We start from the raw sequence: 26,689 nt of genomic DNA on the forward strand, positions 1-26,689 counted from the left end.
GCAGGATGAAATGGTTCTGAGTCTGAGCCAAAACAGTCATTATAATCAGAAAATGGAGATGTACAGTTTCTAAAGGTGGCCATACACGGGAAGACTCGTTTGGTGAGGGTGCCACCTATAGGTGGGTGATACTGAGCTAATCTGATCGTCGGGCATAGGTGCTGTCAGATCACATCAATGAGCCAATGCCGTCCCTGATCCGACAGAAAATCACACCTGCACGATCATGATCTGGGTAATGGGTCGGGTAGGCACATACACTGGCAGGATAAGCTGGCGAATTGGGATCAGAATCAGCAGCTGAAATCTGCCCGTGTATGGGCACAACCAACGGGCCATCCGGACTAATGTCTGGCCAGACCTCCATTGGGCAGGTTGGATTTTCCGATGTATGGAGGATCACATCGCTCGTTGATGCAGTCCCTGATATGATGGCACCTATAACCCACCGTCCTAATTTGATCATTTGGCCCTAGGGCCAGATAATCAAATTAGCCCAATATCGCCCACCCGTAGGTTGGCATATCGGGAGAAGATCCACTCACTTGACGATCTCTCCAAACGAGTGGATCTTACAGTGTATGGCCCCTTCAGGCAAGCTGTTCAGCTGGGCCCTGCCTCAGCCTGGATTCTCCAATACGATTACACTGATTTCATGGGCATATAGGACAGCAGCCTATGGAACAGCAGCCTATGGGCACCAGCAGCCTATGGGCACAGCAGCCTATGGGCACAGCAGCCTGTTCAGCTATGCCCTGCCTCTGCCTGGATTCTCCAATACGATTACACTGATTTCATGGGCATATAGGACAGCAGCCTATGGAACAGCAGCCTATGGGCACAGCAGCCTATGGGCACAGCAGCCTGTTCAGCTATGCCCTGCCTCTGCCTGGATTCTCCAATACGATTACACTGATTTCATGGGCCTATGGGCACAGCAGCCTATGGGCACAGCAGCCTATCAGCATTTCCCATTGTAACTGACTATGGTAATGTGGTATTCAGGGGAAGATAGACTAGTCACCATGATTTCTAAAAAAAACCCAGTCGTGGCGAGTGCGAAAGTTACCGCACATTACAAGTTGGTGTTACTTTTGCAGTGATTAGTCGCCAAGAGTGGATTTTTAAAAATCAAAGTGACTAATTGCCCCGTCTGTCTTCGCCCTTACTGGGTCACTCCAATCAGCAGTGCTGCGGCCCGGCAGTTCTCTCAGGGCTTCAGCAATCTTAGGGTTAACTGAACGTGCAAACAGAGTCCCATGTGTCCCCACTGGTGCCGACTTCCTCCTAAGTACCCACTCGCCCAAGCGCCTCTCCTGGTATGCACCTACTTACCTACCCACCCACCCACCTCAGCACAAGCACTTTTTCCAAAGTGAGTACATCAGGTTCATCACCACCTGAGGGGACAAACCTGAACTGTTACCCCAATGTTTCTATATATCTGTAACCTTGTTATGGCTAAGGGGGCCCAGCCTGAAGGCCAGTTAGGGGGGGATTTGGGGTGAGTGCTTATTTGTGCCCTGGGTACCCCTGGAACTATAGCAGGGTGACTGTTACCCCAATGTTTCTATATATCTGTAACCTTGTTATGGGCTAAGGGGGCCCAGCCTGAAGGCCAGTTAGGGGGGGATTTGGGGTGAGTGCTTATTTGTGCCCTGGGTACCCCTGGAACTATAGCAGGGTGACTGTTACCCCAATGTTTCTATATATCTGTAACCTTGTTATGGGCTAAGGGGGCCCAGCCTGAAGGCCAGTTAGGGGGGGATTTGGGGTGAGTGCTTATTTGTGCCCTGGGTACCCCTGGAACTATAGCAGGGTGACTGTTACCCCAATGTTTCTATATATCTGTAACCTTGTTATGGGCTAAGGGGGCCCAGCCTGAAGGCCAGTTGGGGGGGGGGGTGAGTGCTTATTTGTGCCCTGGGTACCCCTGGAACTATAGCAGGGTGACTGTTACCCCAATGTTTCTATATATCTGTAACCTTGTTATGGGCTAAGGGGGCCCAGCCTGAAGGCCAGTTAGGGGGGATTTGGGGTGAGTGATTATTTGTGCCCTGGGTACCCCTGGAACTATAGCAGGGTGACTATTAACCCAAAATATCCCAAATAAAGGTCTCTCAATTCTGTGCTTGGTCATTAGGCTCCTTAGCCATAATATGACCCATCCTGTTCTGACCCACAGATTATTTCCAATAAGACCCAGCTGATACCCTGTACCATATGCTGCAGTACCACACGGACCCACACATACTCAGTAACTGACATACACTGTAGGATTCAGGGCACAGCAGAAATAAACAATATTTTCGAGCATTACACATAGTAATTACCTACAGTCAGATGAGAATGCAGTACTGACAGGCTTATCTTGTTACAGAGCCTATTAGCAGCACCACATGGGGAGAGTATATAGGGCAATTCCAGAGATGCCACTAACACTCCCAGGCTTCCCAGCCGAGCTGGGGCTCACACTGGGCTCACACTGGGCTCACACTGGGCTCACACTGGGCTCACACTGGGCTCACACTGGGCTCACACTGGGCTCACACTGGGCATGGGGCAGTGCCTATTGTGACTGAATAGTCGGAATAATAGTGGAATAGTGTTCTATTTGCCTACTGCAGGATTATGCTGCCCCAGCCCAGTATGCAGGCTGAAGTGTGGGGGATCACTGGGCTGTGGGGTGGGTTAAGGGGCTAAAATTATATTATAATAATAATACAGTCTGTCACTGATACACTGATAGGGCAATGTATGCTTTTACCCTGCGTCTATATATAATAGGGCACGTAGCCCATATAAGTCCCTAAAGGGGTCTCACCTCCTTCCAGACCCACAAGTCCCATTTGTACATGCTCAGTCCTGCTACATAATGGGCTACCTGCGCCACACACCTGATTGGCTACCCAAGTTACAGGCCATATCAAGGGTCACGTATGGGCTCCACTCAGTAGCCATTGGCTCCACTCTGACCAAGACCATACATTCTGCTTTCACTTATCATTTACACACAAGTACATTTACAAATTACTTTAAAATCGATGTATAATAAATGTACAGGTATGGGAACCCGTTATCCAGTAAGTTTCAAATTACGGAAAGGCCGTCTCCTACAGACTCCATTATAAGCAAATAATAATAATAAAACTTTATCTTGTATTTGATCCCAACTAAGAGCCAAGTAATATTATTGGATTTAATGAAAGTATGGAGATCCAAATTACGTAAAGACCCCTTATACAGAAAACCCAGGTCCTGAGCATTTTGGATAACAGGTCCCATACCTGTATGTTGAAAGATGCTTTGAATAAAATAGGGATGCACTGAATCCAGCATTCAGCTCAAGATTCGGTCAAGATTTGTCCTTTCTCAGCAGGATTCAGCCGAATCTACGTGCCTGGCCGAACGGAATTATTAAAATCATGTGACTTTTTATCATATAAACGCCGTTCGCGTTGCGTGCGTTTCTCTTTAACCCTTCCCTATCCTAATGTACATATGCAACTTGGGATTTTGGTTAATTTAGCTTTCATTATGCCAAATGTTATATTGGCCTACTTTACCTTTAAATGAATAGATCAAATAAAAGCCAATTTTAAAGGGCAACTAAAGTGCAGTAAAACATTGAATTGTTCATAGAAGGGAGGCAGGTGGGTGATCCCAATACAGAATCTCCAGTGTGGCCCTGACATATCTTAGTCAGCAGTTCTATATTTGGGGGCTCTCTTCCAGCCCTGGAGGCACTTATTTGGGGTCAGACCAGGAGACATCAGTAGTGAAAGACACTGCACATAAGCAGAGAGACAGAGGCCCCTGCCGAAAGCGCTACTATAGACTGCTACTATAGACTGCCGGAACCAGGACAGAGTGGTTCTACCCCCCTCGGACACATCCCATCCCATTTGAGCTACGAATTGTAATATAAAGCTGCCCCATTACGATTGTGTGAGTCGCTCTCTCTGATGACTGTTAGAGTGCAGCTGTCACTATTACACACACTAAACGCTCCCAGTAACATCATGCTCAGCACTAAGGGAAGCAGAGAAAGTGGTGCTGTTATGGAACAACAAATACAGTGATAGAAGGGGTTCTGCCCATCCCAGACTGTAACTGACTGCGCTCTATGGAGCAAAACACACATGAGAAAGGAAGGAATCGGCTCAAGGCTTCCCCCTATGAGCATTCAAAGGCTGCTTGTTTCTCAGTCTAATTCTTTCCATCATTGGTAATTTCTACCTGAAATGGGACTCGAGTTGCCCCAAGAGCTTGCATTTTCTGTTTACAAACTAGAGAAAACACACAAAACAGACTCACAATGTCACAATGTATCATTTCTAGAGCTCTCTTTCCCATCTCCCAGATCAGAGTGGGGGTCATTTAATAACAGGACAAATTTGCCCTAGTGCAGTTACCAATGGCAACCAAGTGAAAGTTGTTTCTGCTCTCGCTGCAGCTGGGGGAACAAAGCCTGTCCCTAAGCAGTTGCTACAGGTTACTGCACAGGTGCAAAGGTGCCCAGTGTTGGTAAATGAGCCCAAGTGTCCTTTGTAAGCACTCTCTCCCCTTTACTCTGTCACTGTCCTGTGCACTCTCTCCCTCTCACACTGTCTCTGAACTCTCTGGCCTGTCCCTGCTCACTGTGTCTGTTCTGTGCTCTCTACTCCTACAGAGTCTCTGTGTGGTGCCCTCGCCCCTCTCTCTGCTTAGTCTTTCCCCTGAGCTCTCTCTTCTCTCCCTGTCACTCTCACCTCTGTTCCTTCTTACACTGTCTCTGCTCAGTGCTCTCTCTTCCGTTCTGTCTCTGCTCATTTCTTTCTCTTCTGACCTCTCATGTTGTCTCTGTCTTGTCCTCTCTCCTCTGTTCCTTCTTACACTGTCTCTGCCCGGTGCTCTCTTTTCTGAACTGTCTCTGCTCAGTTCTCTCTCACACTGTTTTTGCCTGGTCTCTCTCCTCGCTTCCCTCTCATTGTCTCTGTCTGGTCTCTCTCCTCTCTTCCCTCTCATGCTGTCTCTGTCTGGTCTCTCTCCTCTCTTCCCTCTCATGCTGTCTCTGTCTGGTCTCTCTCATGCTGTCTCTGACTGGTCTCTCTCCTCGCTTCCCTCTCATGCTGTCTCTGACTGGTCTCTCTCCTCTCTTCCCTCTCATGCTGTCTCTGTCTGGTCTCTCTTCTCTCTTCCCTCTCATGCTGTCTCTGTCTGGTCTGTCTCATGCTGTCTCTGACTGGTCTCTCTCCTCGCTTCCCTCTCATGCTGTCTCTGACTGGTCTCTCTCCTCTCTTCCCTCTCACGCTGTCTCTGTCTGGTCTCTCTCCTCTCTTCCCTCTCATGCTGTCTCTGTCTGGTCTCTCTCCTCTCTTCCCTCTCATGCTGTCTCTGTCTGGTCTCTCTCCTCTCTTCCCTCTCATGCTGTCTCTGTCTGGTCTCTCTCCTCTCTTCCCTCTCATGCTGTCTCTGTCTGGTCTCTCTCCTCTCTTCCCTCTCATGCTGTCTCTGTCTGGTCTCTCTCCTCTCTTCCCTCTCATGCTGTCTCTGTCTGGTCTCTCTCCTCTCTTCCCTCTCATGCTGTCTCTGTCTGGTCTCTCTCCTCTCTTTCCTCTCATGCTGTCTCTGTCTGGTCTCTCTCCTCTCTTCCCTCTCATGCTGTCTCTGTCTGGTCTCTCTCCTCTCTTCCCTCTCATGCTGTCTCTGTCTGGTCTCTCTCATGCTGTCTCTGACTGGTCTCTCTCCTCGCTTCCCTCTCATGCTGTCTCTGACTGGTCTCTCTCCTCTCTTCCCTCTCATGCTGTCTCTGTCTGGTCTCTCTTCTCTCTTCCCTCTCATGCTGTCTCTGTCTGGTCTGTCTCATGCTGTCTCTGACTGGTCTCTCTCCTCGCTTCCCTCTCATGCTGTCTCTGACTGGTCTCTCTCCTCTCTTCCCTCTCACGCTGTCTCTGTCTGGTCTCTCTCCTCTCTTCCCTCTCATGCTGTCTCTGTCTGGTCTCTCTCCTCTCTTCCCTCTCATGCTGTCTCTGTCTGGTCTCTCTCCTCTCTTCCCTCTCATGCTGTCTCTGTCTGGTCTCTCTCCTCTCTTCCCTCTCATGCTGTCTCTGTCTGGTCTCTCTCCTCTCTTCCCTCTCATGCTGTCTCTGTCTGGTCTCTCTCCTCTCTTCCCTCTCATGCTGTCTCTGTCTGGTCTCTCTCCTCTCTTCCCTCTCATGCTGTCTCTGTCTGGTCTCTCTCCTCTCTTTCCTCTCATGCTGTCTCTGTCTGGTCTCTCTCCTCTCTTCCCTCTCATGCTGTCTCTGTCTGGTCTCTCTCCTCTCTTCCCTCTCATGCTGTCTCTGTCTGGTCTCTCTCATGCTGTCTCTGACTGGTCTCTCTCCTCGCTTCCCTCTCATGCTGTCTCTGACTGGTCTCTCTCCTCTCTTCCCTCTCATGCTGTCTCTGTCTGGTCTCTCTTCTCTCTTCCCTCTCATGCTGTCTCTGTCTGGTCTGTCTCATGCTGTCTCTGACTGGTCTCTCTCCTCGCTTCCCTCTCATGCTGTCTCTGACTGGTCTCTCTCCTCTCTTCCCTCTCACGCTGTCTCTGTCTGGTCTCTCTCCTCTCTTCCCTCTCATGCTGTCTCTGTCTGGTCTCTCTCCTCTCTTCCCTCTCATGCTGTCTCTGTCTGGTCTCTCTCCTCTCTTCCCTCTCATGCTGTCTCTGTCTGGTCTCTCTCCTCTCTTCCCTCTCATGCTGTCTCTGTCTGGTCTCTCTCCTCTCTTCCCTCTCATGCTGTCTCTGTCTGGTCTCTCTCCTCTCTTCCCTCTCATGCTGTCTCTGTCTGGTCTCTCTCCTCTCTTCCCTCTCATGCTGTCTCTGTCTGGTCTCTCTCCTCTCTTTCCTCTCATGCTGTCTCTGTCTGGTCTCTCTCCTCTCTTCCCTCTCATGCTGTCTCTGTCTGGTCTCTCTCCTCTCTTCCCTCTCATGCTGTCTCTGACTGGTCTCTCTCCTCTCTTCCCTCTCATGCTGTCTCTGTCTGGTCTCTCTCCTCTCTTCCCTCTCATGCTGTCTCTGCCTGGTCTCTCTCCTCTTTTCCCTCTCATGCTGTCTCTGCCTGGTTTCTCTCCTCTCTTCCCTCTCATGCTGTCTCTGCCTGTTCTCTCTCCTCTCTTCCCTCTCATGCTGTCTCTGCCTGGTCTCTCTCCTCTTTTCCCTCTCATGCTGTCTCTGCCTGGTTTCTCTCCTCTCTTCCCTCTCATGCTGTCTCTGCCTGGTTTCTCTCCTCTCTTCCCTCTCATGCTGTCTCTGTCTGGTGTCTCTCCTCTCTTCCCTCTCATGCTGTCTCTGTCTGGTCTCTCTCCTCTTTTCCCTCTCATGCTGTCTCTGACTGGTCTCTCTCCTCGCTTCCCTCTCATGCTGTCTCTGTCTGGTCTCTCTCCTCTCTTCCCTCTCATGCTGTCTCTGTCTGGTCTCTCTCCTCTCTTCCCTCTCATGCTGTCTCTGTCTGGTCTCGCTCATGCTGTCTCTGACTGGTCTCTCTCCTCGCTTCCCTCTCATGCTGTCTCTGACTGGTCTCTCTCCTCTCTTCCCTCTCATGCTGTCTCTGTCTGGTCTCTCTCCTCTCTTCCCTCTCATGCTGTCTATGTCTGGTGTCTCTCTCCTCTCTTCCCTCTCATGCTGTCTCTGTCTGGTCTCTCTCCTCTCTTCCCTCTCATGCTGTCTCTGTCTGGTCTCTCTCCTCTCTTCCCTCTCATGCTGTCTCTGTCTGGTCTCTCTCCTCTCTTCCCTCTCATGCTGTCTCTGTCTGGTCTCTCTCCTCTCTTCCCTCTCATGCTGTCTCTGCCTGGTCTCTCTCCTCTTTTCCCTCTCATGCTGTCTCTGCCTGGTTTCTCTCCTCTCTTCCCTCTCATGCTGTCTCTGCCTGTTCTCTCTCCTCTCTTCCCTCTCATGCTGTCTGTCTGGTGTCTCTCCTCTCTTCCCTCTCATGCTGTCTCTGTCTGGTCTCTCTCCTCTGTTCCCTCTCACACTGTCTCTGTCAGGTTCATTCCCCTTCTAACACTGCACTCTGGCCTTAGGGTGGTGCTAATTTACCCTGGCGGTGCTGTAACCCATAGCAACTAGCCTCCTCTCTCACAGTCTTATTGTGCAGCGCTCTCCCTTTCCCTCACTCACTTAGCAGTGTCTCTGCCCCTTCCCACTGTGCCAATGCCCCTGTACTTGTGTTCCCTGCCCCTTCCCACGGTGCCAATGCCCCTGTACCTGTGTTCCCTGCCCCTGTACTTGTGTTCCCTGCCCCTTCCCACGGTGCCAATGCCCCTGTACTTGTGTTCCCTGCCCCTTCCCACTGTGCCAATGCCCCTGTACTTGTGTTCCCTGCCCCTTCCCACTGTGCCAATGCCCCTGTACTTGTGTTCCCTGCCCCTTCCCACGGTGCCAATGCCCCTGTACCTGTGTTCCCTGCCCCTGTACTTGTGTTCCCTGCCCCTTCCCACGGTGCCAATGCCCCTGTACTTGTGTTCCCTGCCCCTTCCCACGGTGCCAATGCCCCTGTACTTGTGTTCCCTGCCCCTTCCCACGGTGCCAATGCCCCTGTACTTGTGTCCCCTTCCCCTTCCCACTGTGCCAATGCCCCTGTACTTGTGTTCCCTGCCCCTTCCCACGGTGCCAATGCCCCTGTACTTGTGTTCCCTGCCCCTTCCCACTGTGCCAATGCCCCTGTACTTGTGTTCCCTGCCCCTTCCCACTGTGCCAATGCCCCTGTACTTGTGTTCCCTGCCCCTTCCCACGGTGCCAATGCCCCTGTACTTGTGTTCCCTGCCCCTTCCCACTGTGCCAATGCCCCTGTACTTGTGTTCCCTGCCCCTTCCCACTGTGCCAATGCCCCTGTACTTGTGTTCCCTGCCCCTTCCCACGGTGCCAATGCCCCTGTACTTGTGTTCCCTGCCCCTTCCCACGGTGCCAATGCCCCTGTACTTGTGTTCCCTGCCCCTTCCCACTGTGCCAATGCCCCTGTACTTGTGTTCCCTGCCCCTTCCCACTGTGCCAATGCCCCTGTACTTGTGTTCCCTGCCCCTTCCCACTGTGCCAATGCCCCTGTACTTGTGTTCCCTGCCCCTTCCCACTGTGCCAATGCCCCTGTACTTGTGTTCCCTGCCCCTTCCCACGGTGCCAATGCCCCTGTACTTGTGTTCCCTGCCCCTTCCCACGGTGCCAATGCCCCTGTACTTGTGTCCCCTTCCCCTTCCCACTGTGCCAATGCCCCTGTACTTGTGTTCCCTGCCCCTTCCCACGGTGCCAATGCCCCTGTACTTGTGTTCCCTGCCCCTTCCCACGGTGCCAATGCCCCTGTACTTGTGTTCCCTGCCCCTTCCCACGGTGCCAATGCCCCTGTACTTGTGTCCCCTTCCCACTGTGCCAATGCCCCTGTACTTGTGTTCCCTGCCCCTTCCCACAGTGCCAATGCCCCTGTACTTGTGTCCCCTGCCCCTTCCCACGGTGCCAATGCCCCTGTACTTGTGTTCCCTGCCCCTTCCCACTGTGCCAATGCCCCTGTACTTGTGTTCCCTGCCCCTTCCCACTGTGCCAATGCCCCTGTACTTGTGTTCCCTGCCCCTTCCCACTGTGCCAATGCCCCTGTACTTGTGTCCCCTGCCCCTTCCCACGGTGCCAATGCCCCTGTACTTGTGTTCCCTGCCCCTTCCCACTGTGCCAATGCCCCTGTACTTGTGTTCCCTGCCCCTTCCCACTGTGCCAATGCCCCTGTACTTGTGTCCCCTTCCCACGGTGCCAATAAACTCAGCTGTCTCCTCTGCTCTCTCTCAGAGCCCTCACCCTGTGCTCTCTCCCCCGCTCTCTCCCCCGCTCTCTCCTGACAGCGCTCTGACAGGCCCCACACGGAGTTCCCTCTCTCCCGCTCTCTCCCAGTCTCACCTGTGTGCAGCTGCCGGTGCTATTGGCTGTCAGGGTGTCCCAGGCGCCATATCTCCACGTCGCTGCAGACAGCTGCGTCACTCCTGTCACATGACCCAGCCAGCCGCTGAGCCCACAGCTGACAGGCGGAACTGGCGGTGGGCGTGTCCGTGACGTAGAAAGAAAATAATCCGTACCGCAGTTGGGGGCGGTGTGTTTGGGGGCGTGTCTGTCCGTCTTTTCTCCTATGTGGCTAACGAGTTTGGGCGTGGCTTTCTACAATATAGGCGGGGCGCACTGGTATGTTCCCGCCCACAAATAGAAATGCCATTAAGTGCAATGGGGAAATGCTGCGGCTGTGGCACTATCCGCTCCCCCTGCTGCCCGGAGGGATTCTGTACTACTCTAGGGATCCCCTGCTCTATACAAATCTACTAGCCATTTATACAAGTTCAAATCATTTTGCTTTACATCCCAGAAGTGACCTAGACGGTTCCATAGGTGCTGGGGGGAGAACCAGGCCTTGTACAATTGTACTGGGCAGCAGCTGTAGCTTCAACGTTCGCTTTCTATATGGTTGCTAGGGTGTACATACCCTAGCAACAAGGAACCAATTTGAAAGTCAGAATCGAAGATAAACAGAAGTTTTGAAAAGAATCAAAAACAAAGACAAAGACTTTTGTTTAAGTCTTATCATTCAAAACATAAACAATGAAAGCCAATTAAAATGTTGCTCACAACAGGTTTCCCTATAACATACTATATTAATGTGATGGTGTATTTCCCCTTTAAAGGAGAAGGAAAGGTACAAACTCAGTAAGTTTATCAGTAAGGTCTGTGTAAATACAGCCATAAGCACTCACAGAAACGCTGCACTGAGTCCTCTAGCAAAAGAAACAGGATTTCTTGTCACCTTTTTCGTAAACATGTTATTATGGTATCTGACTTTCTCTCTCAGAAACATCCTTTATTCTCAGTCCAGAGTCTGCGCAGATCTCTCCCCTCTCCAGCTCCCACCACCCTTAGGAATGTGTGACCTGAGCTATAACAGCTAGAGCTGCAGCAGGAAGCTATGAAGACCAAGCTAAAATGAAAGCTTCTAAGGCTGTTTACTCAGGTACGGTAAAGCTTTATGCAGAATAAATATATTGTTCTAGGTGGCACTAATGTGGCAAATTTATTGGCAATAAAATGCCAAAATGACTTTCCTTCTCCATTAAATGTAAAAGCCAGTTTGCTAGCTCGTGCTTATTGGGAAGCTGCTTCAAGAGAACCCAGTAATGAGGCTATGGCAAATGAGAGGGCGTTAGTGGCCAGCCAGCCTGAGACAGTCATGAACAGTTACCTTAGTTTTGTACCCCTCTCCCCCAGTCTCCCATCGCATTAAGTACTTCTCCCTGGGTTCCCAGTGTAGAACTCAATGGTGCAGCTGCAGGGAGCATTCAGCGGCTTCAGTAGAGCACATGGCATCACTTATGCGGGTGGGCCTTGGATGCAATGGCATCTGGCAATATCACACGGTAATGCCAATGATTTCCCCCCGGCTTGGAAACAGCCCAGGGTTGATGTATCTGTATTATACTTTATTCCTGCATCACAATATTTCCAGTGGAATAACATGGGCTGCACTCAATGAGTTAACTACCAATGTACTTTATTGGGTTACGTAAGAACATGTGCGCATAGCAGTGATTAATAATCAGACACAATCCTAATGAACGTGGGGAAGGCATATTTGTGTTATACCCTGTATTAGCAGCTACTATGCAGTATAGCAATGGTTATGGGCCGCCTGAGCCCCCGGGACTGATGTACAACATTAATGCTGAGAGATAAGTGTATTATCTAAAATAGCATATTTGTGTTTTCCCTGCACTCATAGAATAGTAAAATAAATTATACCCAAAATCTGGAATGCATTATTAAATATATACATATTCATAGTCTAATATTTGTGCCCCAATGGGCCGTAATCAGCGCCGGCAGGTCTTTTCTCTCCGATGCCAGACAGAGTAACTTAATCCGTTTTTTTATCGGGAACAGCTTCTTCGCCTCGGCTGACACTTCCGTTTGTTATACTGGTGCCACTGGCCTGTAGAATAGAAATAAAAAAATAATAAATATAGATGTGCAAAGAATAGAGTCACATGACTTATTACTAGTAAATATTAATTTTTTTATGATTATGCTCGGGGGTGGCGATGAGGCTGTGACCACAAAATTCATACAGACTGCTCTCATAACAGGGATTGTTTGTCCATATATAGCAATATACTTCAAACTGCCCAACTAAGTCACTGCCACCCCCGGTCTGGCCAGTCCTACACTCGCTCACCCCCCGGTCTGGCCAGTCCTACACTCGCTCACCCCCCGGTCTGGCCAGTCCTACACTCGCTCACCCCCCGGTCTGGCCAGTCCTACACTCGCTCACCCCCCGGTCTGGCCAGTCCTACACTCGCTCACCCCCCGGTCTGGCCAGTCCTACACTCGCTCCACCCCCGGTCTGGCCAGTCCTACACTCGCTCACCCCCCGGTCTGGCCAGTCCTACACTCGCTCACCCCCCGGTCTGGCTAGTCCTACACTCACTCACCCCCGGTCTGGCCTGTCCTACACTCACTCACCCCCGGTCTGGCCAGTCCTACACCCACTCACCCCCCGGTCTGGCCAGTCCTACACCCACTCACCCCCCGGTCTGGCCAGTCCTACACCCACTCACCCCCCGGTCTGGCTAGTCCTACACTCACTCACCCCCGGTCTGGCCTGTCCTACACTCACTCACCCCCGGTCTGGCCAGTCCTACACCCACTCACCCCCCGGTCTGGCCAGTCCTACACATACTCACCCCCGGTGTCTGGCCTGTCCTACACTCACTCACCCCCGGTCTGGCCAGTCCTACACTCACTCACCCCCCGGTCTGGCCAGTCCTACACATACTCACCCCCGGTGTCTGGCCAGTCCTAGACTCACCTACTGCTTTATTATACATTACACAAAAGGACTGAGTTTTACTTGCAGCTTGCTTTCAAGGTTTAAACCCTCAAACTGCTGCCTTTTTATTGGCCCACTGGGATCACCTGACTGTAGCTGGGAAGGGTGGGAGCTGCAACATGGAGCTGGCCACTGCTCCTATATAAACTAAAGCAAAAGAAGGGGGAAATTGTGTAGGACTGGCCAGGCCGGGGGTGACTGTGACATAGTTGGGCAGCTTGAATATAGTGCAATATATGGACAAACAATCCCTGTTTTGCTTAAAGGGGAGGGCATTGCTTGGTAGCTTAATGCCCTATATATATTGATAATTTTATATATTGACTTCTTGTTACTGTCTGTATATGTATGTTTTGTATATTCATGAACTACATTTATTCAGCACTGAGGTACTTACAGTGGAGGAAATAATTATTTGACCCCTCACTGATTTTGTAAGTTTGTCCAATGACAAAGAAATGAAAAGTCTCAGAACAGTATCATTTCAATGGTAGGTTTAACAGTGGCAGATAGCACATCAAAAGGAAAATCGAAAAAATTACTTTAAATAAAAGATAGCAACTGATTTGCATTTCATTGAGTGAAATAAGTTTTTGAACCCCTACCAACCATTAAGAGTTCTGGCTCCCACAGAGTGGTTAGACACTTCTACTCAATTAGTCAACCTCATTAAGGACACCTGTCTTAACTAGTCACCTGTATAAAAGACACCTGTCCACAGAATCAATCAATCAAGCAGACTCCAAACTCTCCAACATGGGAAAGACCAAAGAGCTGTCCAAGGATGTCAGAGACAAAATTGTAGACCTGCACAAGGCTGGAATGGGCTACAAAACCATTAGCAAGAAGCTGGGAGAGAAGGTGACAACTGTTGGTGCGATTGTTGGAAAATGGAAGGAGCACAAAATGACCATCAATCGACCTCGCTCTGGGGCTCCACGCAAGATCTCACCTCGTGGGGTGTCAATGATTCTGAGAAAGGTGAAAAAGCATCCTAGAACTACACGGGAGGAGTTAGTTAATGACCTCAAATTAGCAGGGACCACAGTCACCAAGAAAACCATTGGAAACACATTACACCGCAATGGATTAAAATCCTGCAGGGCTCGCAAGGTCCCCCTGCTCAAGAAGGCACATGTGCAGGCCCGTCTGAAGTTTGCCAATGAACACCTGAATGATTCTGTGAGTGACTGGGAGAAGGTGCTGTGGTCTGATGAGACCAAAATAGAGCTCTTTGGCATTAACTCAACTCGCTGTGTTTGGAGGAAGAAAAATGCTGCCTATGACCCCCAAAACACCGTCCCCACCGTCAAGCATGGGGGTGGAAACATTTTGCTTTGGGGGTGTTTTTCTGCTAAGGGCACAGGACAACTTATTCGCATTAACGGGAAAATGGACGGAGCCATGTATCGTGAAATCCTGAACGACAACCTCCTTCCCTCTGCCAGGAAACTGAAAATGGGTCGTGGATGGGTGTTCCAGCACGACAATGACCCAAAACATACAGCAAAGGCAACAAAGGAGTGGCTCAAGAAGAAGCACATTAAGGTCATGGAGTGGCCTAGTCAGTCTCCGGACCTTAATCCAATAGAAAACCTATGGAGGGAGCTCAAGCTCAGAGTTGCACAGAGACAGCCTCGAAACCTTAGGGATTTAGAGATGATCTGCAAAGAGGAGTGGGACCAACATTCCTCCTAAAATGTGCGCAAACTTGCTCATCAATTACAAGAAACGTTTGACCTCTGTGCTTGCAAACAAGGGTTTTTCCACTAAGTATTAAGTCTTTTTTTGTTAGAGGGTTCAAAAACTTATTTCACTCAATGAAATGCAAATCAGTTGCTATCTTTTATTTAAAGTTATTTTTTCGATTTTCCTTTTGATGTGCTATCTGCCACTGTTAAAATAAACCTACCATTGAAATGATACTGTTCTGAGACTTTTCATTTCTTTGTCATTGGACAAACTTACAAAATCAGTGAGGGGTCAAATAATTATTTCCTCCACTGTATATACTGGTTTACTTATATAATTGCACCCAACCCACTGAGCTCAGATGGCAAAATGAGTCTATAAATTAAATGTTAGTGGCATTAGTCAGCCCAAAACTTTTTTCAAAACTTTATTTTTGGGAACCAATATTATTTTACTCAAAAAAGTCCTTTTTTTTTCCTGACGTTCATAAAGACTCAAATCCCTAAAAGAGTCAGATCTATCTTTGAGAAGACCCTTACCTTACAAGTACCGTTGCTTTCCTCCTTTTTAGCCGACGTTGACGCGCTCTGAACAGCCTTCCTTGGCCAGATGCGGTTTATAATAGGAGATATGAAGGGGTACACAATGGGCTCCAAAAATTTCTTGTAAACCCATAAGAGGACAGGAATCACGATACACGGGATGCACACCATGGCGACTGCTCTGTAGGAGGGAAAACAATGTTTAGGCTTTGCTGTGTGATTGGCTGAAGAAGCAAGCATGTGATCACGTCAGCTGACTTCTGTGGGATAACTGATCTACTTAGCTACATAAAATAATGTTCTCTGTGCAGAACATTCTATATGAATCTCAGTACTTAATGTATTCTGCCATATGAGCCACAGCACCCTTTCTCCTTGTAGATTGTAAGCTCTTTTGGGCAGGGCTCTCTTCACCTCTTGTATCGGTTATTGATTGCTTTATATGTTACTCTGTATGTCCAATGTATGTAACACACTTATTGTACAGCGCTGCGGGATATGTCGGCGCTTTATAAATGTTAATAATAATAATGTGAATAAAGGTTTCGAATTCCTGGCAATGCCAAATTACACTCAAGCTGGAGCTTTCCAAATATCTACACATTTCTTCTATACATTAATATGTAGAGAGGTATTAATGGGTAGCCCCTATGTTAATATACATATTATAAGAGGGGCAACCCAGTTGTGAAATGCTGTATAGTTACAGGACAGCGGTGACTGGGGTAATATATCTGGCACACTGTTACCTTCTGTAACTAATGGTGCAGATATCCTTATACAATACAAACTGATTCACTGAACCTACATCGCACCAGTACAACTGGATAATAAGGGTGTTTGTCTGGATAATTTGTGCTTCAAATATCAGAACCCCCAGGCACATATATGCATGTATTTTGGTCTTGTACACCAATGACATAATGACCTTTATACAACTTTACTAATGTTACCACATAGAAATCTTACCTACTGGGACACACAGAAAGCACAATCCCACTCAAACACAAGCTCTACAAGGAAAACCGTGGGTTTTAAATGGAAGGTTCAGGAACCCCCCAACCCTTAATGTTCTAGAACAGGGGTAGGGAACCTATGGCTCGGGAGCCAAATGTGGCTCTTTTGATGGCTGCATCTGGCTAGCTGCCAAATCTTGAATAAAAAAAAAAAATATTGCCCCTGCGCTCGGCGGATAGAAGACATGTTCTACGCCCTCCTCTGCATCACATCCACATCCGGCATCCTTGGCACCCACCCTACCTTGCCCCTGCGCTCGGCAGATAGAAGACGTGTTCTACGCCCTCCTCCGCATCGCATCCGGCATCCTTGGCACCCACCCTGCCTTGCCCCTGCGCTCGGCGGATAGAAGACGTGTTCTAAGCCTTAGAACACGTCTTCTATCCGCTGAACACAGGCCACGCCCTCCTCTGCTTCCGCATCTGGCACCCTTGGGACCCACCCTACCTTGCCCCGAAGCATCCGTGGCCAAACATATTGCTTGGCTCTCACGGAATTAATTTTAAAATATGTGGTGTTTATGGCTCTCTCAGCCAAAAAAGGTTCCTGACCCCTGTTCTAGAAGCTGCTCAGCCCTATTATGTATAAGCCCTATAGAACCCCCCCCTCAAACCTCTACCTCCTCCTCTTTCCCCCCATTTTTCTAAATATACATTTCTCCCCCTTTATTGTGTGTATTGCTTAAAGGAACAGTAACACCAAAAAATGAAAGAGCTTTAAAGTAATAAAAATATAATGCACTGTTGCCCTGCACTGGTAAAACTGGTGTGTTTGCTACAGTAACACTACTATAATTTATATAATAAGCTGCTGTGTAGCCCCGGGGGCAGCCATTCCTGCACTGGTACAGCTGGGGTGTTTGCTACAGAAACCCTACTATAGTTTATATAAATACCCTGCTGTGTAGCCCCGGGGGCAGCCATTCCTGCACCGGTACAGCTGGGGTGTTTGCTACAGAAACCCTACTATAGTTTATATAAATACCCCGCTGTGTAGCCCTGGGGGCAGCCATTCCGGCACTGGTACAGCTGGGGTGTTTGCTACAGAAACCCTACTATAGTTTATATAAATAAGCTGCTGTGTAGCCCCGGGGGCAGCCATTCCTGCACTGGTACAGCTGGGGTGTTTGCTACAGAAACCCTACTATAGTTTATATAAATAAGCTGCTGTGTAGCCCCGGGGGCAGCCATTCCTGCACTGGTACAGCTGGGGTGTTTGCTACAGAAACCCTACTATAGTTTATATAAATACCCCGCTGTGTAGCCCCGGGGGCAGCCATTCCTGCACCGGTACAGCTGGGGTGTTTGCTACAGAAACCCTACTATAGTTTATATAAATACCCCGCTGTGTAGCCCCGGGGGTAGCCATTCCTGCACTGGTACAGCTGGGGTGTTTGCTACAGAAACCCTACTATAGTTTATATAAATACCCCCGCTGTGTAGCCCCGGGGGCAGCCATTCCTGCACCGGTACAGCTGGGGTGTTTGCTACAGAAACCCTACTATAGTTTATATAAATACCCCGCTGTGTAGCCCCGGGGGCAGCCATTCCTGCACTGGTACAGCTGGGGTGTTTGCTACAGAAACCCTACTATAGTTTATATAAATACCCCGCTGTGTAGCCCCGGGGGCAGCCATTCCTGCACTGGTACAGCTGGGGTGTTTGCTACAGAAACCCTACTATAGTTTATATAAATACCCCGCTGTGTAGCCCTGGGGGCAGCCATTCCTGCACTGGTACAGCTGGGGTGTTTGCTACAGAAACCCTACTATAGTTTATATAAATACCCCGCTGTGTAGCCCCGGGGGCAGCCATTCCTGCACTGGTACAGCTGGGGTGTTTGCTACAGTAACACTACTATAGTTTATATAAATACCCTGCTGTGTAGCCCCGGGGGCAGCCGTTCCTGCACTGGTACAGCTGGGGTGTTTGCTACAGAAACCCTACTATAGTTTATATAAATACCCCGCTGTGTAGCCCCGGGGGCAGCTATTCCTGCACTGGTACAGCTGGGGTGTTTGCTACAGAAACCCTACTATAGTTTATATAAATACCCCGCTGTGTAGCCCCGGGGGCAGCCATTCCTGCACTGGTACAGCTGGGGTGTTTGCTACAGTAACACTACTATAATTTATATAATAAGCTGCTGTGTAGCCCCGGGGCAGCCATTCAAGCTAGAAAAGAGGAGAAAAGGCACAGGTTACATAGCAGATAACAGATAAGCTCTGTAGAATACAATGGTGTTTTATCTGTTATCTGCTATGTGCCTGTGCCTTTTCTCCTTTGAATGGCTGCCTCCATGGCTACATAGCAGCTTATTTATATAAATTATAGTAGACTTTCTGAAGTAAACACACAACTTTTACCAGTGCAGGGCAGCAGCACATTATATTTTAGTTACTTTTATACACTTTCATTTTTTGGTGTTACTGTTCCTTTAACCATGTTACAGGGGAAACAAACTATAAACAAGAGCCATTCCTCTCCCTATACCTTTAAAGGGCAAGTAACCCCAAACAAACGAGTACATTGCTACAAGGGATGGCTTGCCTCCATGCAGTGGTACAAACTGTGTATTTGCCATAAAGGATCAACTGTCGTTTGTACGTTCTCACTTTACGGTACTAGTTTACTCCTCAAATCCCCCTAGTGAGGAAGGCCCCAGAGACGCTCCCATGGGTGTAAGTCGGAGCCTCAGTAGTGGGCTTTAGGCCGAGGCACAACCCCCAGGTCCGTACTGGCCCCGGGCCGGCCGTATATCACCTGAGCAGGTACAGAGCCGGGAGAGTTGGCTAAAGCCAAAACGGCGACAAATCCTCGTCGGCGGTGATTCCCGGACAGCGGCCATACTCCCTGTGCCACTTTACCTGTTAGGGCTCCTGTGTATCGGTGCTATACAGCTGTCTAGCGCTCACACTTCCGCCCTCCTCTGTTACGTCATCCCCTGGGAACTTCCCTTCCGCTTACAGTCTTTTCCTGGCAAGTGGGCGGGCCTTGGCCGCCGCGCATGCGCAATCCCTGAGCGGAGCGCCTCACGGCTGGGATGATTACTCAGTGGTCCCTTTTATGTCGCAAATGAGATCTGGCCTTTATGGCTTTACCCCCAGTACCAACTAATCTGTCTTATAATTGCCCCTTATGTCAGTCTCTCAGCCAGAAGCCCCCTTTCTACCCTATTAATAACATTGGGAGCAGGCATCATATTTACCAGACACATTACCTCCCAACATTTTGAAAATGGAAAGAGGGACAAAATGAGATGCTGTGCCCAGTGAACTTTTTAACCACGCCCATTTTTGTGACCACACCCCCTAAATACTGCTCCTATTTGACTAAATTTGGCATGTTATTTGTATGTATGTATAACTTTATTTATAAAGCGCCACAAGGGTACGCAGCGCTGTACAATCTTACAATATACAGAATTACACACAGGGAGGGCAAGTGATATAATAAATAAATACAATAAATATATATATGTATATATATAAGTGCCATGTGGTGTGAGACACAGTAGGAAAGAGGTCCCTGCCCCATAGAGCTTACAATCTAAGCATATTTAAAGTTTGAACACATTTCTGGGTGTTTTTGGGTCTTGTTTTATGTGTTGTTACAGTTTTGCTGAAAAAGCTGAAATTGCCCTTTAAGCTGCGAGTCTCCGTTCCCCCAGAGACCTGTTTAGCTTATTAGTTACACTTGTATCTCAGTGCAGGGGGGGCTTGTTACCTTTTTTGGCTCTGCCAAAAGCTACTTATTTAATTAAAAGAGAGAAACACTGTATCTAAGTGCAGGTGACGCTCATTAAGATTTCTGGGCTCTCTGCCAAAAGCTACTTTTAATTAAATGTTGTATCTTTTTTAGCTTCAGTGCAGGAGATCAAAGGGAAATGAGGGACTTTTCAGTAAGAATCCGGGACTGCGGGCATAGGCGGAGCGTGACCTTTTTGTTTGGGGGGGCTAAAGATGGGCCATACACAGACTGACCTACAGCTAATGTGACACTTAGTGGATTCGCTGCTGGTGTAAAAAGTTAACCTCCCAACTACCTCTTGCCGTTCCCACTGACTCCCAGGGATACTGTACAAAAGTGCGGGTGGGGGGGGGGTTTAACCCTAAAATGCTTAGGATGTAAAAGTATCCATACAGGCACTTCTGTTAGGGGTTCTACATCCATTTGTGTTTGGGATCAGTTAGCTTAAAGGGGTAGTTCACCTTTAATTCATTATTAATATGATGTAGGCCAGGGATCCCCAACCTTTCTTACTCGGGAGCCACAGTCAGATGTAAAAAGACTTAGGGAGCAACACAAGCACCATAAAAGTTCATGGAGGAGCCAAATAAGGGCTGTGATTGGCTATTAGGGGCCTCTATGCACCCAATCAGCTTACAGGGGCTTTATTTGGTAGGAAATCTTGTTTTTATTCAACCAAAACTTGCCCCCAAGTCAGGAATTCAAAAATAACTCCCTGGTTTGGGGGCACTGAGAGCAACACCCAAGGGGTTGGGGAGCAACATGTTGCCCCTGAGCCACTGGTTGGGGATCAATGATGTAGACATTGATATTCTGAGACAATTTGCAATTGGTCTTCATTTTGTATTTTTTGCAGTGGCCCCCAGCAGCACATGTGAGTGGTACGGCTCTAGCAGCTTGTACTTTGCATGACTGGGTGAGAAGAATTGTGAAAAAGAAAGAATTTTATTGATTGGGGGATAAAAATGTGGGCACAACTCTTGTTGGTGCCATGCTGTGACTGCTATGTGAGCGGAGTGAGCACTCACCCAGCGCATGGGATGTCACTATCAGTGTCAGTGGGTGATGGATAGTGGCCATTGTGCTTGGCTGCAGCACAACAACCCCTAACATGGGGCACTGGGATTGTGTCCCATCTACCTTCAATACATTCCCCATGTGACAGCATAGCACCAACTGCCTCCCAGGCGAGTCGGCACAAACCAACCGACCAGACCGGGGGTATTTATACCCCTGAATTGCTGACTGTTTTACCTTGTAGAGAGATTAGTATATAGTTGGCAATTTCAGTGCACAGCGTTGTGCGCGCCATCAATATTATCCCTGCGCGTTCCTCGGGTTTCTTAATCAGAGCACAAACGAGCATATTTCTCTCTCTGTAACAGAGACTGGCACCATAACTGATATGCCAATGAGCTGCCCCAATGGCTGCTGGGTATCTCCTTGCCCAATAGGAACAGCTCTACTGCTGCTGTGGGAGAGGGAACTGTTATGTAATGGGGGGGGGGGCATCGCTACTGGCTGCAGGTTTAACTTTAATATTGATTGTTTTACACAGGATTTAGAATCTATTGAGCGGATGAGCCCCAGTGTAGGTGCATTGCTCTATCTCTGCCCATCAGGGACTCCCCATGACACAAGCTGATTACACCTACACAACTGCAGAGGCCCTTATGCTACACGTCCCACTCATTTAGCCAATTGGCATCTTATTTATTGATGGGTTTTTAGCAAGCCTCTTTATTTCATTTGTGGCATAGAACGTCTTTGGCTTTATGGCAGCTCCTGCAATCTGTTCTTTAGCAAAAGCTACATGTCAGTGGTGTAACTATAGGGGGGCAGACCCTGGGGGCGAGGGGGGGGGGCTCTGGGATATATGTTTCTTTTTCTATACTACTTTTTCCCAACTACCTCTTGCCGTTCCCACTGACTCCCAGGGATACTGCGAAAAGGAATTCATTCATAGACTGGTTTAATTTTCAGGGTTGGACTGGCCCACTGGTATGCTGTAAAAAATCCCAACTAAGATATAATTACCCCTTATTGGGGGCAGAACAGCCCTATTGGGTTTATTTCATGGTTAAATGATTCCCTTTTCTCTGTAATAATAAAACAGTACCTGTACTTGATCCCAACTAAGATATAATTACCCCTTATTGGGGGCAGAACAATTACAGAAAGATCCATTTTTCAAGCATTCTGGATAACAGGTCCCATAGCTGTACTGGGTTATAACACAGGGAATGCTGGATTACTAGATTCCTGAACCCCTATAACTCAGATATTACTTTCAAAAATTGGCTAAAAGATCCCCCCATTAATGAGTGAAACCCACCAAATCAAACCCACACACATCCCATTCAGAGACCCAATACCCCGCTCACCAGTAATGAGTCTCAGGGGCAAGAAATGGGCCAAACCTGCCCCTCAGGCAAACAACTCCCCAGTGCCCAGTACTTACAGACAAAAGCTCCCCATCAGGTAAATAATAAAAAAGAGAGACGCTGCCTGATTTAAAACTAAAAACCGCCAACACACATTTCCCCCCTTACACTGGGGATTTATCAAAGCAAATGCACTTCCATGTTGCACCTATATTTATAACCGAATGGCAATTCAAATGCACCACTAAAAAAGAAGCAAGTATCCTGTACTACTATCCTGTATTACTGTACTGCAACTCCCAGCATGCCCTGTGCCTCCATACTGTGCCCCTTGTATGTAGCTCAGCTCATAGGGCGCTTTACTGTACTACAACTCCCAGCATGCCCTGTGCCTCCATACTGTGCCCCTTGTATGTAGCTCACAGGGCGCTTTATTGTACTACAACTCCCAGCATGCCCTGTGCCTCCATACCGTGCCCCTTGTATGTAGCTCATTTCACAGGGCGCATTACTGTACTGCAACTCCCAGCATGCCCTGTGCCTCCATATTGTGCCCCTTGTATGTAGCTCAGCTCACAGGGCGCTTTACTGTACTACAACTCCCAGCATGCCCTGTGCCTCCATACCGTGCCTTGTATGTAGGTCAGCTCACAGGGCGCTTTACTGTACTGCAACTCCCAGCATGCCCTGTGCCTCCATACTGTGCCCCTTGTATGTAGCTAAGCTCATAGGGCGCTTTACTGTACTACAACTCCCAGCATGCCCTGTGCCTTCATACCGTGCCCCTTGTATGTAGCTCAGTTCACAGGGGGCTTTACTGTACTGCAACTCCCAGCATGCCCTGTGCCTCCATACTGTGCCCCTTGTATGTAGCTCGGTTCACAGGGCGCTTTACTGTACTACAGCTCCCAGCATGCCCTGTGCCTCCATACTGTGCCCCTTCTATGTAGCTTAGCTCACAGGGCGCTTTACTGTACTACAACTCCCAGCATGCCCTGTGCCTCCATACCGTGCCCCTTGTATGTAGCTCAGCTCACAGGGCGCTTTACTGTACTACAACTCCCAGCATGCCCTGTGCCTCCATACCGTGCCCCTTGTATGTAGCTCAGCTCACAGGTCGCTTTACTGTACTACAACTCCCAGCATGCCCTGTGCCTCCATATTGTGCCCCTTGTATGTAGCTCAGCTCACAGGGCGCTTTACTGTACTACAACTCCCAGCATGCCCTGTGCCTCCATACTGTGCCCCTTGTATGTAGCTAAGCTCATTGGGCGCTTTACTGTACTACAACTCCCAGCATGCCCTGTGCCTTCATACCGTGCCCCTTGTATGTAGCTCAGTTCACAGGGTGCTTTACTGTACTACAACTCCCAGCATGCCCTGTGCCTCCATAGTGTGCCCCTTGTATGTAGCTCAGTTCACAGGGCGCTTTATTGTACTACAACTCCCAGCATGCCCTGTGCCTCCATACTGTGCCTCTTGTATGTAGCTCAGTTCACAGGGCGCTTTACTGTACTACAACTCCCAGCATGCCCTGTGCCTCCATACCGTGCCCCTTGTATGTAGCTTAGCTCACAGGGCGCTTTACTGTACTACAACTCCCAGCATGCCCTGTGCCTCCATACTGTGCCTCTTGTATGTAGCTCGGTTCACAGGGCGCTTTACTGTACTACAACTCCCAGCATGCCCTGTGCCTCCATACTGTGCCCCTTCTATGTAGCTTAGCTCACAGGGCGCTTTACTGTACTACAACTCCCAGCATGCCCTGTGCCTCCTTACCGTGCCCCTTGTATGTAGCTCAGCTCACAGGGCGCTTTACTGTACTACAACTCCCAGCATGCCCTGTGCCTCCATACCGTGCCCCTTGTATGTAGCTCAGCTCACAGGGCGCTTTACTGTACTACAACTCCCAGCATGCCCTGTGCCTCCATAGTGTGCCCCTTGTATGTAGCTCAGCTCACAGGGCGCTTTACTGTACTACAACTCCCAGCATGCCCTGTGCCTCCATACCGTGCCCCTTGTATGTAGCTCAGCTCACAGGGCGCTTTACTGTACTGCAACTCCCAGCATGCCCTGTGCCTCCATACCGTGCCCCTTGTATGTAGCTCAGCTCACAGGGCGCTTTACTGTACTACAACTCCCAGCATGCCCTGTGCCTCCATACCGTGCCCCTTGTATGTAGCTCAGTTCACAGGGTGCTTTACTGTACTACAACTCCCAGCATGCCCTGTGCCTCCATATTGTGCCCCTTGTATGTAGCTCAGCTCACAGGGCGCTTTACTGTACTACAACTCCCAGCATGCCCTGTGCCTCCATACCGTGCCCCTTGTATGTAGCTTAGCTCACAGGGTGCATTACTGTACTACAACTCCCAGCATGCCCTGTGCCTCCATACCGTGCCCCTTGTATGTAGCTCAGCTCACAGGGCGCTTTACTGTACTACAACTCCCAGCATGCCCTGTGCCTCCATACTGTGCCCCTTGTATGTAGCTCAGCTCACAGGACGCTTTACTGTACTACAACTCCCAGCATGCCCTGTGCCTCCATACAGTGCCACTTGTTTGTAGCTCAGCTCACAGGGCGCTTTACTGTACTACAACTCCCAGCATGCCCTGTGCCTCCATACCGTGCCCCTTGTATGTAGCTCAGCTCACAGGGCGCATTACTGTACTGCAACTCCCAGCATGCCCTGTGCCTCCATACCGTGCCCCTTGTATGTAGCTCAGTTCACAGGGCGCTTTACTGTACTGAAACTCCCAGCATGCCCTGTGCCTCCATACCGTGCCCCTTGTATGTAGCTCAGCTCACAGGGCGCATTACTGTACTGCAACTCCCAGCATGCCCTGTGCCTCCATACCGTGCCCCTTGTATGTAGCTCAGTTCACAGGGCGCTTTACTGTACTACAACTCCCAGCATGCCCTGTGCCTCCATACTGTGCCCCTTGTATGTAGCTCAGCTCACAGGGCGCATTACTGTACTACAACTCCCAGCATGCCCTGTGCCTCCATACCGTGCCCCTTGTATATAGCTCAGCTCACAGGGCGCTTTACTGTACTACAACTCCCAGCATGCCCTGTGCCTCCATACCGTGCCCCTTGTATGTAGCTCAGCTCACAGGGCGCTTTACTGTACTACAACTCCCAGCATGCCCTGTGCCTCCATACCGTGCCCCTTGTATGTAGCTCAGCTCACAGGGCGCTTTACTGTACTACAACTCCCAGCATGCCCTGTGCCTCCATAGTGTGCCCCTTGTATGTAGCTCAGCTCACAGGGCGCTTTACTGTACTACAACTCCCAGCATGCCCTGTGCCTCCATACCGTGCCCCTTGTATGTAGCTCAGCTCACAGGGCGCTTTACTATACTGTAACTCCCAGCATGCCCTGTGCCTCCATACCGTGCCCCTTGTATGTAGCTTAGCTCACAGGGTGCATTACTGTACTACAACTCCCAGCATGCCCTGTGCCTCCATACCGTGCCCCTTGTATGTAGCTCAGCTCACAGGGCGCTTTACTGTACTACAACTCCCAGCATGCCCTGTGCCTCCATACTGTGCCCCTTGTATGTAGCTCAGCTCACAGGACGCTTTACTGTACTACAACTCCCAGCATGCCCTGTGCCTCCATACAGTGCCACTTGTTTGTAGCTCAGCTCACAGGGCGCTTTACTGTACTACAACTCCCAGCATGCCCTGTGCCTCCATACCGTGCCCCTTGTATGTAGCTCAGTTCACAGGGTGCTTTACTGTACTACAACTCCCAGCATGCCCTGTGCCTCCATACTGTGCCCCTTGTATGTAGCTCAGCTCACAGGGCGCTTTATTGTACTACAACTCCCAGCATGCCCTGTGCCTCCATACCGTGCCCCTTGTATGTAGCTCAGCTCACAGGGCGCTTTACTATACTGTAACTCCCAGCATGCCCTGTGCCTCCATACCGTGCCCCTTGTATGTAGCTCAGCTCACAGGGCGCTTTATTGTACTACAACTCCCAGCATGCCCTGTGCCTCCATACCGTGCCCCTTGTATGTAGCTCAGCTCACAGGGCGCTTTACTGTACTACAACTCCCAGCATGCCCTGTGCCTCCATACTGTGCCCCTTGTATGTAGCTCAGCTCACAGGACGCTTTACTGTACTACAACTCCCAGCATGCCCTGTGCCTCCATACAGTGCCACTTGTTTGTAGCTCAGCTCACAGGGCGCTTTACTGTACTACAACTCCCAGCATGCCCTGTGCCTCCATACCGTGCCCCTTGTATGTAGCTCAGCTCACAGGGCGCATTACTGTACTGCAACTCCCAGCATGCCCTGTGCCTCCATACCGTGCCCCTTGTATGTAGCTCAGTTCACAGGGCGCTTTACTGTACTGCAACTCCCAGCATGCCCTGTGCCTCCATACTGTGCCCCTTGTATGTAGCTCAGCTCACAGGGCGCATTACTGTAC

At 49.5% G+C, this 26,689-nt stretch overlaps 2 protein-coding genes across 3 annotated transcripts in view; both read right to left on the reverse strand.

Moving 5' to 3' along the window:
- dym (dymeclin) overlaps nt 1-10,035 on the reverse strand; it is a 198,700-nt gene extending 188,665 nt beyond the window's left edge. Inside the window, exon 1 of one of the 2 annotated variants that reach the window (XM_031901402.1) lies at nt 9,896-10,035. The gene's annotated coding sequence lies outside the window, so the exon portion shown is untranslated. The remainder of the gene's footprint in view (nt 1-9,895) is intronic. The other variant, XM_031901401.1, reaches the window with a different exon arrangement.
- Nucleotides 10,036-11,511: 1,476 nt separating this feature from the next.
- c18orf32 (chromosome 18 open reading frame 32) lies at nt 11,512-19,027 on the reverse strand. The gene is given in 3 exon segments (NM_001044436.1): nt 11,512-11,966; nt 15,095-15,278; nt 18,981-19,027. Coding segments are annotated over 2 exon segments (249 nt in total). The 5' UTR covers nt 15,269-15,278; nt 18,981-19,027; the 3' UTR covers nt 11,512-11,891.
- Nucleotides 19,028-26,689: the final 7,662 nt, after the last annotated feature.

Source organism: Xenopus tropicalis, chromosome 1 (genome assembly GCF_000004195.4).
Source record: "Xenopus tropicalis strain Nigerian chromosome 1, UCB_Xtro_10.0, whole genome shotgun sequence".
Lineage (NCBI taxonomy): Eukaryota > Metazoa > Chordata > Amphibia > Anura > Pipidae > Xenopus > Xenopus tropicalis.